The 13852-nt window shown below is 44.5% G+C and overlaps 1 protein-coding gene across 1 annotated transcript in view; it reads left to right on the top strand.

The window, feature by feature from the left end:
• Positions 1-7979, top strand: part of LOC121689349 (neurexin-3-like) — a 561367-nt gene extending 553388 nt beyond the window's left edge. Inside the window, 1 exon segment of the mRNA XM_042069080.1 lies at positions 4277-7979. Coding sequence (XP_041925014.1) covers positions 4277-5196 — 920 coding nt within the window. The 3' untranslated portion in view covers positions 5197-7979.
• Positions 7980-13852: the final 5873 nt, after the last annotated feature.

A 13852-nucleotide genomic window follows, 5' to 3' on the forward strand; every position in this document is an offset into this window, starting at 1 on the left:
GCTATTATCTGAGACAGTGTCCACATGATTGTTTTATTTCAATAATAATAATGATGATGATGATGGTGATTAAGAAGTGTGGGTGTCTGACCTGACTCTTTTCTTTACTGACCCTTTCCTCTAAACACCAGACTCTTCTCTCTAAACACCAGACCCTTTTCTCTAAACACCAGACTCTTCTCTCTAAACACCAGACCCTTCCCTCTAAACACCAGACTCTTCACTCTAAACACCAGACTCTACACTCTAAACACCAGACCCTTCTCTCTAAACACCAGACCCTTCCCTCTAAACACCAGACCCTTCCCTCTAAACACCAGACTCTTCCCTCTAAACACCAGACCCTTCCCTCTAAACACCAGACCCTTCCCTCTAAACACCAGACTCTACTCTCTAAACACCAGACTTCACTCTAAACACCAGACCCTTCCCTCTAAACACCAGACCCTTCTCTCTAAACACTAGACTCTACTCTCTAAACACCAGACTTCACTCTAAACACCAGACCCTTCCCTCTAAACACCAGACTCTACTCTCTAAACACCAGACTTCACTCTCTAAACACCAGACTTCACTCTAAACACCAGACCCTTCTCTCTAAACACCAGACTCTTCTCTCTAAACACCAGACTCTACTCTAAACACCAGACTCTATTCTCTAAACACCACTCTACTCTCTAAACACCAGACTTCACTCTAAACACCAGACTTCACTCTAAACACCAGACTATTCACTCTAAACACCAGACTCTTCACTCTAAACACCAGACTCTTCACTCTAAACACCAGACTCTTCTCTCTAAACCAAGCCATCTTGGTTTGTATAGAAATGGATATTAAGTGACACATACACGCAAGACGGCAGAAATACGGGACCGGCGGTAATAGGGGGAGTTCCGATATATATAATCTTTTGATCCCGTGAAGGAAATTTGGTCTCTGCATTTATCCCAATCCGTGAATTTGTGAAACACACTCAGCACACAGTGAACACACAGTGAGGTGAAGCACACACTAATCCCGGCGCAGTGCAACATCCCGCCTGCAACAACAGCGGCGTTCGGGGAGCAGTGAGGGGTAAGGTGCCTTGCTCAAGGGCACTTCAGCCATGCCTACTGGTCGGGGTTCAAACTGGCAACCCTCCGGTTACAAGTCCGAAGCGCTAACCAGTAGGCCACGGCTGCCCGTAAACACCAGACTATTCTCTCTCAACACCAGACTCTTCTCTTTACTGACTCTTCTCTCTCAACACCAGACTCTTCTCTTTACTGACTCTTCTCTCTCAACACCAGACTCTTCTCTTTACTGACCCTTCTCTCTAAACACCAGACTCTTCTCTTTACTGACCCTTCTCTCTAAACACCAGACTCTTCTCTTTACTGACTCTTCTCTCTCAACACCAGACTCTTCTCTTTACTGACTCTTCTCTCTCAACACCAGACTCTTCTCTTTACTGACTCTTCTCTTTACTGACCCTTCTCTCTAAACACCAGACTTTTCTCTTTACTGACCCTTCTCTCTAAACACCAGACTCTTCTCTTTACTGACTCTTCTCTCTAAACACCAGACTCTTCTCTTTACTGACTCTTCTCTCTAAACACCAGACTCTTCTCTTTACTGACTCTTCTCTCTCAACACCAGACTCTTCTCTTTACTGACTCTTCTCTTTACTGACCCTTCTCTCTAAACACCAGACTTTTCTCTTTACTGACTCTTCTCTTTACTGACCCTTCTCTCTAAACACCAGACTTTTCTCTTTACTGACCCTTCTCTCTCAACACCAGACTCTTCTCTTTACTGACTCTTCTCTCTCAACACCAGACTCTTCTCTTTACTGACTCTTCTCTCTCAACACCAGACTCTTCTCTTTACTGACTCTTCTCTCTAAACACCAGACTCTTCTCTTTACTGACTCTTCTCTCTAAACACCAGACTCTTCTCTTTACTGACCCTTCTCTCTCAACACCAGACTCTTCTCTTTACTGACTCTTCTCTCTAAACACCAGACTCTTCTCTTTACTGACTCTTCTCTCTAAACACCAGACTCTTCTCTTTACTGACTCTTCTCTCTAAACACCAGACTCTTCTCTTTACTGACCCTTCTCTCTCAACACCAGACTCTTTTCTCCTCTTTCCTCTCCTCTCTCCCCCTTCTCATCTCTCTCCCCCTCTCCTCTCTCCTCCTTTCCTCTCTCCTCTCCCTCTTTCCTCTCCTCTCTCTCTTTCCTCTCCTCTCTCCCCCTTCTCATCTCTCTCCCCCTCTCCTCTCTCCTCCTTTCCTCTCTCCTCTCCCTCTTTCCTCTCCTCTCTCTCTTTCCTCTCCTCTCTCCCCCTCTTTCCTCTCCTCTCTCCTCTCTCCCCCTCTCCTCTCCTCTCTCCCCACTCCTATATAAAGGCAGATATCTGTACCCTCATACACAGAGCCCTACTGAGCAGTCTCCTGGTTGTTTCCATGGAAACACAGCTTTGTGGTGAAGTGGGGTGGGAGGGATGTCTAACCATACACTAACCTTTCTCTCCATCGACAGCGCTTCATCTTTAAAGGCTTGTGTTACTATCTCTGTGTGTTCATGTCAATATGTGTTGAGATTTTGAATCCTGTGTTAAGACAAGCCACACACACATACACACAAACACACACACATTGGGCAACGACAAGGGCTTGATTCGGTGTTGGAGTCTAGTTAATCCCCTTCCCTAGATCCCCCCTGCACACCCACCCCACTTCAAATGCCACTCTTAGATACTTTTATTCACCTCATCAACATGTAAATGGCTTGCAACAATGTTTTTTTTTTAAAAAATGAGAAAAAGAATAATGTTCTTTTTAGAAAAATCAAACCATTCTTGCAACACAGTTTGGGACATGGATAACTCATGGGGTAGCCATTGTTAGCCACAACCCTTTCTATAAAAATATATATATTTAAAAAAGAATGTCTAAAATCAAAATTTAATGATCTATTCTTCTAGCCTGTGTGCACACAGCACTTCCTACTAGCAATGAAAATTCCAACAAAGAAATGCATTCCGTGTCGATGTCTAACTATAACATGTTCTTATCTTTAAAATTGTACTGCTAACCAGATTGCCATCCTGTTGAAATGAATATTTTTTTAAGATGTGTTAGCCGAAACAGTGGCATTAGTTGCTGACATGCAAAAACAAATGTAACCCTACATCCATAGGTGAATAAATGTCTGTAGTTGAATACATAAAAAATAGTTTCATATGAAGCCCAATATCTGTATGATACATCTAACATTTGGGAGGGAAATGTATTAATTATTTTAGCTGGGGAAATTATCTGGTGGTTTTTATTCATGTACGGGACAATGTGGTGTGTAGTGTTTATTTTCATCTTTATGGGGACTCAAAGGGTTAACTACCAGTGTCCCAAAGTCCATATATGATTCTGAATAATTATATTTAGACTGAACTAAATAGGCAATGTAGCTGGTTTCCTTTGATAGGGTGGGGAATATAGCCATAGAATATTGATTTCGCAGTACAATATGACATGATTTTCTTTTCATTTTTTGAATTCTTCTACAAAATGGGGGGAAAGTTGTTTTCTCACTCTCTCTCTCTCCGAGAACAATCTTACACAGCTTTCTTTTTGTAATTTTTTTTTCATGCAAAAATCATGCGGCCAATTTGTCGATGTAAGTGACCTGAACTCCCTGGTTTGCTATCACATTTAACCCATCCAGCCTCAAAGAGACAGACAGACAGACAGACAGAGAGACAGAGAGACAGACAGACAACGCAGGCCCAGTCAATGAGGACAGACAGCTAAAGTACCCATAGCCTTCTGTAGCACATAGTTTGTGTAGAGCTATTGAACTCATATCTGTAGTTTCCCACCTAGATGTTGTACCTGTACAACATTAACTGACCAGTTAGAGTTTTAGCAGCTAGATAAGTGAGGCCAGATAGTCAAAGGCAGAGAAGATAACTGTCTCTCATGTGTTAGCTGAAGACGTTAGGCTTAAGAATAATCTAAAACTGTATACGTGTACCAAATGTCTAAGACTAGGCCTAGAGAGGCTTCTTAACTATGTAGACACTAACTAATGGTGAGCTAAATCTATGACTATATGACTAACCTCATTTTCAGTCTAAGTGATGTTCTAATGATGCATAGAGCTGTGTTGATGTTGTTCATTTATTTTATTTGTATTTTTTTGACGTTTCTTTATGGTTGTGTTCCTGGTGGACGCCTGACTCGATGAGTGTCTAACGCTCTCTCCCTCTCGTCTCTTTCTTGTCCTAGGAGGTGAACTAGTGTTGCCCATTATAACAGTGGACTCCCTCGACCCCCCCTCCATCGCCACGCGCTTCCCTGTCCTTCCCCCGCCCCCCACCTACCGCCCCTTCCTCACACTGCTTGAGACCACTAAAGAGTCTCTGACCCTGCCTAACGGGGCGCGGCCGCCCTGCCCGCTGGACCAGGAGGACTGCGACGAGCCCGCGGAGGTGTCGGCCTACGGCTCGGGCGAGATGACCGAGTCGGACGACGAGGACTATAACAAAAACTCGCCCCTCGTCACCGACCGCACCATCCTCCCGCCTCCTCCTCCGGCGGTGGCGGCCGAAGGGGGCGTCCAGCTGAGCCCCCGCGACCGCCACTTCTCCCGCGCCCCGCCCCTGCCCCCTAGCAACAGCAACAACAACCCCCCCGACCCACCACACCATCACCGCCCCCCTTTCTCCTCCACCCCCACCGCCAACCCTGAGCAGCTGGGCCCGCGCGTCAAGCCTGGCGGCCCTGCGGGCAAGATGAACACCCGCGGCCAGGTGCTCCTGCCCCCTGTAGCCCCGGGGTCGACCGACCCCGACCGCCCCCTCGGCGTCACGCACCCACCCAACTTCCCTCGTGTTCCCACTACAGATCCATCCTCGCCGGACCGGGGCCCGCCCGGCGCCGTGGAGGTGATCCGAGAGTCCAGCAGCACCACGGGCATGGTGGTGGGCATCGTCGCCGCAGCAGCCCTCTGTATCCTCATCCTCCTCTACGCCATGTACAAGTACCGCAACCGCGACGAGGGCTCCTACCAGGTGGACCAGAGCCGCAACTACATCAGCAACTCGGCCACGCAGAGCAACGGCACGCTGGTCAAGGAGAAGCAGCCAGGCACGGCCAAAACCACCACCAAAAACAAGAAGAACAAGGACAAGGAGTACTACGTCTGAGGACCAGACTCTGGAGAGGGGGAGAAACAGAGAGAGAGAGACAAGGAGAAGAGAGAAGGAGAGAGAGGGAGAGACAAGGAGAGAGAGAGAGAGAGAGAAGTGGATTGGCTTCATCATTGTCACTTCCGATCACATATTCACTTGATTTACATGTTTATTAAGTGTTGTCTACAAGCTTTCCTAATGATAGGGAACTAGCCTCCCTCCCATTCACATCTCAGTACTGATGCTAAGGCAGGATGCTAATCAGAATGGGAACCCATAACACAGCCCTTATGGTCATGGGTTCGTAAAGTCTCAGCTAACACAGAGAAAAGCAAAGATGCCGCCAAACATATTGTTATAATACCTGTATATGTGCCAATAGCCGTAACGTGTTCCTGCAGTTCCAGTATAAGACCGCAGGGGGCACTGTCACAGCATTTACTAGCCACTAAAGTGATTCATCCAACTGAGGGAGATGTTCAAAGAAAAAAGCTAGAATCCATTAGGTGATTTAGTCTGAAGACATGAAAGGAACGAATCATAATGACAGATTCTGGGTTTAGGATAGAGAATTAAATCACCAAATTTTGAGTCCAATTAGTGCTGAAGGCATTAGCAGGAGGTAACAACCACGGCTAAATCTCATCACGTAAAATACTGCCAGTATAGCTCTGTGTCAAATACGCCAGCCACTCTGATCAAAGTATTCAGAATCGAACCGCCTCTCAGAGAAACTTGCTCTCTCTCTCTCTCTCTCTCTCTCTCTTGCTCTCTCTTTCCTCCTGTCCTTCCCTCACTCCCTCGTTCATTTCCACCTGTCCTCTCTCTCCCCCTTCTTCTGCTCACCTGCTCTCGCTCTCTCCTCGTGAGTGGTGCCCAGCGGAGGGGTCAAAGGTCAAGCATGTAGTGTTCATAGCTGAAAAAGAGACACAAACTGTTTTTACTCTGGGGGAAACACATACTCAGAATGGGAAAAAACAAACAAACAAAACAACAACAACAACAAATAAGCAAACATGCAACAGAGACAGCGAGAATCACCACGACAACTAGCAACACAGGAGAGCTGAAGTGATGGATGCCGCATCCTCAGCTGTCTCCGAACAGCCAAACTGCTCCTGATCGTCTTTTTTCGTTTTGAATCAGCTGATTATGAGTCATGTGGTGGGACTTGGACTTAGCCGTCCACGCAATCTCTGAGACCAGAAGAGAAGAAAAATAAAAAAATAAAAAATGAAAAAAATAGTAATACCTAAAGCCGCAAATGACTCAGTTCTATATGAATATATATGTACAGACAGTGACCGCAAGGACTGATGGGGACCTATATAGAGGAATGACAGAGATGCTCGACAAACAGAGCCATGAAAAGTTGGACTTAATATTGTTCCGGAAAAGCTTGTCCAGTCATCTCCCTCCCCTCACACCCTCTCCAGTTGGGACAACCTGTCAACGTGTGTGTGTGTGTGTGTGTGTGTGTGTGGGCGTGCCTGCGTGTGTATTTGTGTGTGTTGGGGTGAACGCAACCTTTCAGCTTGAGGACTGCAAGGACAACCAGGATACTCGTGTCTATTGGTTGGTTGATTTCCGTTCCAACGTTTGTTTGTTTTTTATTTCCCATTCCAAGCTCTCGTTTCTCCATTTGCGTTGTGTTTTTTGTTGGCGTCCCTGAGGGAGACTGGTGCTGTGCTTCAGCTGAGAGTGAGACAGAGACTCCGCCTGCCTTTGGCATCTCAAGATGGCCGACGCCCAATCTCTCACCAACCTCCGCCACAGTGGACAGCAACGCAGGGACAAACTGCTGGACACTTTCAGTGGAAAGAACCAAGCAGACACACAGACACACACACACACACACACACACACACACACACACACACGGATTCATACACTCACTTATATACACACATGGATGCTGCACACAAAGCCACGTGTGCATCTGCTGACAGAAATGCTGGTTCTTTTGCTGTTGCTGCTGTTCAAGTGAACTCTAGTATTGCGATTTTCTCGACTCTATTAAAAGAACTAAACTGTATCATGAAAAGAAAAGAAAAACCTTAAAAAAAAAGTTTGTGAAATGTCTAAATATTTGAATCATCCCATCACTGAGAAAAAAAGAGAAGTGTTTTCCCTATGAACATCCCTGTTTGGAGTTTAAAAAAAATATATATACAGAAATGGCTAATTCTGGGAAACAGCAAACTTTATATTTCCTTCTTTTTTAATTGTCCTCCTTTTTTCCTCATCTGTGTTCACTGTAATCATCTGGTTTGCAAATACTAAGACCCAGAGGTGAGTCCCCCCCCCCCCCCCCCCCATGAACAGTTTTCTATTTTCCGTTCCACATTTACGCCGATCCAGGCTTGTCTCCACTTATGTAACCATGGTGACCGGCCTCCCACGGGTCATTTCCTCCCCCACTTCCTGAACCCTTTTCCTTCTGTTCTCCTGTTGCTCTTCTGTTCTCCCTGCCGGAGTCGGAGCTTTGAGCTTTCTCTAGTTGCCCACTCCTGCCCTAAGACGATGTCTCTCCCTATCGACTAGACCTGTGTCCTCCCCTTCTCTCTCCCTCTCTCTCTACCTCTCATTTAGTTTGTCTCTGCATTTCTTTTTTAAGTTTCCCATCATGCCCACGCCACCCCCCCCCCCCTCCGACCCGCCCCCCTCCCCCCCCCAGCAAACATGCTTCTCCCAGTAACTTCCTGTTCTTTCTAAATGTTATTGTAAAGTGTTCAGTGAATTGAATCTAAATATGTGTACATTATCAGAGGGGAATACAATTGGTTATATACTTCTTAGACATGGTCTTGTGTGATTCTTTACATTGCCTCTCTCGTCTGCCCCTTTACTCTTTTATTTTCTGTCCCTGAGTCTTATTCTTTCTTTCTTTCTCTATCCCTTATCTTTCTTTCTTTCTGTCTTTCTTCCTGTTTTTATCTCACCACCCTGGTAATACTTGATATGAAGTATTCCGATGTACAGTACATGCTGCTGCTTCTGCGCAGAGATGATCTTTTCCCTCACAAGTATGGTGCCACTTCAAGGAAGCTTCAGAAAGATGAAAATATGTCCTCGCTGACCCAGCGAGAGAAGGTGGTGAGGAGCACTACTGTAGCTGAACATATCCAGCACGTTCGATCACTTCATCTGAAGATGACCCAGCGAGAGGAGGTGGTGAGGAGCACTACTGTAGCTGAACACATCCAGCACGTTCGATCACGTCATCTGAAGATGACACAGAATGGAAATCCTTTTTTCGCTGAGCTTTGTTGAAGAAGCAGAGTCTGGTGCATGGCCACGAAGCTAGCGTGAAGCTAGCGTGAAGCTAGCGCGAAGCTAGCGTGAAGCTAGCGCGAAGCTAGCCACGAAGCTAGCGTGAAGCTAGCGCGAAGCTAGCCACGAAGCTAGCGTGAAGCTAGCGCGAAGCTAGCGTGAAGCTAGCGTGAAGCTAGCGCGAAGCTAGCGCGAAGCTAGCGTGAAGCTAGCGTGAAGCAGACGCACGGGTGTATCCTCCTTCAGGTGTAAATCTGGGACTGAAACGACCACTAGAAACGGGCGAATCTAAACAAAGACACACGGAAACCATCCCTCTGGTCACCGCACCATTCCACACGTTATGGTAGCGCTTCAACTTAAACAGCACGTTATGGTAGCGCTTCAACTTAAACAGCATGTTATGGTAGCGCTTCAACTTTAACAGCACGTTATGGTAGCGCTTCAACTTTAACATTCCACGCGTTATGGTAGCGCTTCAACTTTAACAGCATGTTATGGTAGCGCTTCAACTTTAACATTCCACACGTTATGGTAGCGCTTCAACTTTAACAGCACGTTATGGTAGCGCTTCAACTTTAACAGCACGTTATGGTAGCGCTTCAACTTTAACATTCCACACGTTATGGTAGCGTTTCAACTTTAACATTCCACACGTTATGGTAGCGCTTCAACTTTAACATTCCACACGTTATGGTAGCGCTTCAACTTTAACATTCCACACGTTATGGTAGCGCTTCAACTTTAACAGCATGTTATGGTAGCGCTTCAACTTTAACATTCCACACGTTATGGTAGCGCTTCAACTTTAACAGCACGTTATGGTAGCGCTTCAACTTTAACAGCACGTTATGGTAGCGCTTCAACTTTAACATTCCACACGTTATGGTAGCGTTTCAACTTTAACATTCCACACGTTATGGTAGCGCTTCAACTTTAACAGCACGTTATGGTAGCGCTTCAACTTTAACAGCACGTTATGGTAGCGCTTCAACTTTAACATTCCACACGTTATGGTAGCGCTTCAACTTTAACAGCACGTTATGGTAGCGCTTCAACTTTAACAGCACGTTATGGTAGCGCTTCAACTTTAACATTCCACACGTTATGGTAGCGCTTCAACTTTAACAGCACGTTATGGTAGCGCTTCAACTTTAACATTCCACACGTTATGGTAGCGCTTCAACTTTAACAGCACGTTATGGTAGCGCTTCAACTTTAACAGCACGTTATGGTAGCGTTTCAACTTTAACATTCCACACATTATGGTAGCGCTTCAACTTTAACAGCACGTTATGGTAGCGCTTCAACTTTAACAGCACATTATGGTAGCGCTTCAACTTTAACATTCCACACGTTATGGTAGCGCTTCAACTTTAACATTCCACACGTTATGTTAGCGCTTTAACTTTAACAGCACGTTATGGTAGCGCTTCAACTTTAACAGCACGTTATGGTAGCGCTTCAACTTTAACATTCCACACGTTATGTTAGCGCTTTAACTTTAACAGCATGTTATGGTAGCGCTTCAACTTTAACAGCACGTTATGGTAGCGCTTCAACTTTAACAGCACATTATGGTAGCGCTTCAACTTAAACAGCACGTTATGGTAGCGCTTCAACTTTAACAGCACGTTATGGTAGCGCTTCAACTTTAACAGCACGTTATGGTAGCGTTTCAACTTTAACATTCCACACGTTATGGTAGCGCTTCAACTTTAACAGCACGTTATGGTAGCGCTTCAACTTTAACAGCACGTTATGGTAGCGCTTCAACTTTAACATTCCACACGTTATGGTAGCGCTTCAACTTTTCAACTTTAACATTCCACACGTTATGTTAGCGCTTTAACTTTAACAGCACGTTATGGTAGCGCTTCAACTTTAACATTCCACAAGTTATGGTAGCGCTTCAACTTTCACAGCACGTTATGGTAGCGCTTCAACTTTAACAGCACGTTATGGTAGCGCTTCAACTTAAACAGCACGTTATGGTAGCGCTTCAACTTTAACATTCCACAAGTTATGGTAGCGCTTCAACTTTAACATTCCACACGTTATGGTAGCGCTTCAACTTTAACAGCACGTTATGGTAGCGCTTCAACTTTAACATTCCACACGTTATGGTAGCGCTTCAACTTTAACAGCACGTTATGGTAGCGCTTCAACTTTAACAGCACGTTATGGTAGCGCTTCAACTTTAACAGCACGTTATGTTAGCGCTTCAACTTTAACAGCACGTTATGGTAGCGTTTCAACTTTAACATTCCACACGTTATGGTAGCGCTTCAACTTTAAGATTCAGGTAGAAGTAGCTGGGGCTTATTTTGAATAGTCTTTGTCTGTAAATATCTATGCTAACATCAGAGAACAAGGTGAAGTCCTCTGTTCATCCACTCTATATCATCTTTAGTAGTTTAGTTTAAAAAAAAAACATAAGACTTAATATCTTTCTGTGGTATGGCTTTTTCTTTGCAGTTGCCAATCGTGAACAAAAAATATTTGGAATAGACCTTTTGGGAGCTGATCACTCTTCACACATAAACACACACACACACACACGACTCAGAAAAGAGAAATTGAGAAAACGTTTTAATCACCCTGCCTACAGGGCACCAGCTGTAAGGATTTTTTGTTTTTTTTTCCTGAGTACACCACGTTTCTCCATCCCAGCTCTTCGTTCCCATGACAACACCTGAAGAACTGCTGAGCCTCTGAGGGCACACTTGCCTCATCCAATCAGCACACAGTCCTGCAGGACGGCTCTGTGATGTCATGCGATACGTGAGCGATGATGCGTGCCCAATGATGCGTGAGATGAAGAACCCTGCCTGTGGGGAGAAACATAGGAGCCACACCCAAAGTAGCACACAAGCACACACACACATATACAGTACACACACACACACACATGCACACACACATACAGGCACACACACAAACACACACACACACACATACAGGCACACACACACATCCACACACATACATGCACACACACAAATGCACACACACACACACACACACATATAGTACACGCACACACACCTCCACACACATACATGCACACACACATACATGCACACACACACACACACACACACACATACAGTACACAAACACACACACATATACACACACACACACATACAGTACACACACACACACATGCATGCACAAACACACACACACACATACACTACAAGAGCAGAGAGAAGGAACCCACTAGAACAGAGAGAGGGAACCCACTAAAGCAGTGGTTCTCAACATTTTTTCAGTGATGTACCCCCTGTGAAATATTTTTTCAGCCAAGTACCCCCTAACCAGCGCAAAGCATTTTTAGTTGAGAAAAAAAGACTTAAAACAGACTTAAAAAAAGACTTAAAATCATCCTGGTATGGGGGGGACTCTGGGTTTTTAGGATAATGAAATTGAATAGCCTACTGAAATATAAAAAATTGATTTAATGAACTTATATTTTCCTGAAATGTTTATTAAATAATTGTTTTAAAGTATTTTTGTATGGATTCTACTTTTTATATATATATATGTATATTTTAAAATCTCACGTACCCCCTGGAGTGCCTTCATGTACCCCCATTTGAGAACCACTGCACTAAAGGAACACAGAGAGGGGCCTCACTAGAGGAACAGAGATAGAGAGAACCCACTAGAACAGAGAGAGGGAACCCACTAGAGGAACAGAGAGAGAGAACCCACTAGAATAGAGAGAGGGAACCCACTAGAGGAACAGAGAGAGAACCCACTAGAATAGAGAGGGAACCCACTAGAATAGAGAGAGGGAACCCACTAGAGCAGGGGTCTCCAACCTTTTTGGGAATGAGGGCTACCTGAAGACCAAAATCATATGGAGGGCTACTCATTTAAAACAAACATACCCTCACCCCTTTTTTGCGAGGGTAGTCCTCCTAAATAATAGGCCTATGTGATTTTTACTTTTAAATTATCAATATTCTGTAGGCCTATAAGTCTTTATATTAAGCAACTGTATTTTCATCTGATTCTTCAATACTTTAATATCAATATGCAACACTACCAACATATTTGTTCAGTTTGTTCATTTTAAAGTTTGCATGGTGAATCTAATCTTATTTTTTTAACAAAAAAACAATATTTTTGTGCAATTAATAATTTGGGTTACAATGTGTACCCAATTTATACCCACCCACCATTATGAATTCAGGGGTTGTTTAAGTTCTGATTTCAGTGGACAATTCGGTTTTAACATTTAAATAGTAATCACCCACACCACCCTAACATATGAAGTCTCCTTTTAAAGTTATTGCACACCTGAAATCTCTCCATGATCTGACAAAAAAGGTAATGCACAGTCCTGCTCAGTCATGCATGCCATAACATTTTCAGCACTATTATACGGCAGTAGCCTACGGAGGAGAAAAGGCCTGTGAGCTAAAGCAATTGTTTTTCAGTCCTTGAACAATCATGCAAAAACCGTATTTGACGAACATAGAATGGCCACAGAACATTTGCAAAGATATGCTTCCATTGGCTACACCAGACGAGCAAGTTTTTCCCCCTTTACTGTGTATGCGTGCGAGCAGCGTGTATGCGCTCAGCTTCCGTTGTTGTTTAAAGATTGAATGGGAAACGGATTTGGCGCCAAAGGCTAAAATTTAACGCAGCTACAATTTGTAAGGCATCACCAATATCAATTTAATGTTACAGATGTATGGCTACATACATTCTTAAAATGGTTCTAGTCTAGACTTAAATATATTGAAAACTTTACAATGGAGCGTGTTTTTAGAGCGTGATCTGACTGATGGCTATTTTTAGAAGGTGCGCTGGGGGCGCCTCATAGCCGTTCCGCGGGCTACCTGGTGCCCGTGGGCACCGTGTTGGAGACCACTGCATTAGAGGAACAGAGAGAACCCACTAGAATAGAGAGAGGGAACCCACTAGAACAGAGAGAGGGAACCCACTAGAATAGAGAGAGGGAACCCACTAGAGGAACAGAGAGAACCCACTAGAATAGAGAGAGGGAACCCACTAGAACAGAGAGAGGGAACCCACTAGAGGAACAGAGAGAGAGAACCCACTAGAATAGAGAGAGGGAACCCACTAGAATAGAGAGAGGGAACCCACTAGAGGAACAGAGAGAACCCACTAGAATAGAGAGAGGGAACCCACTAGAACAGAGAGAGAGAACCCACTAGAATAGAGAGAGGGAACCCACTAGAGGAACAGAGAAAACCCACTAGAATAGAGAGAGGGAACCCACTAGAACAGAGAGAGGGAACCCACTCTTACTTACTTTTTAAGGAATAACGGTAACACTCTATGAAGGTCACTGTTGGGAGGACACACGAGAGGTTTGCGGTATAACAATTAATAATTTATTTACATTAATAGAATA

This window comes from Alosa sapidissima, chromosome 18 (assembly GCF_018492685.1).
Source record: "Alosa sapidissima isolate fAloSap1 chromosome 18, fAloSap1.pri, whole genome shotgun sequence".
NCBI classification, from domain to species: domain Eukaryota; kingdom Metazoa; phylum Chordata; class Actinopteri; order Clupeiformes; family Clupeidae; genus Alosa; species Alosa sapidissima.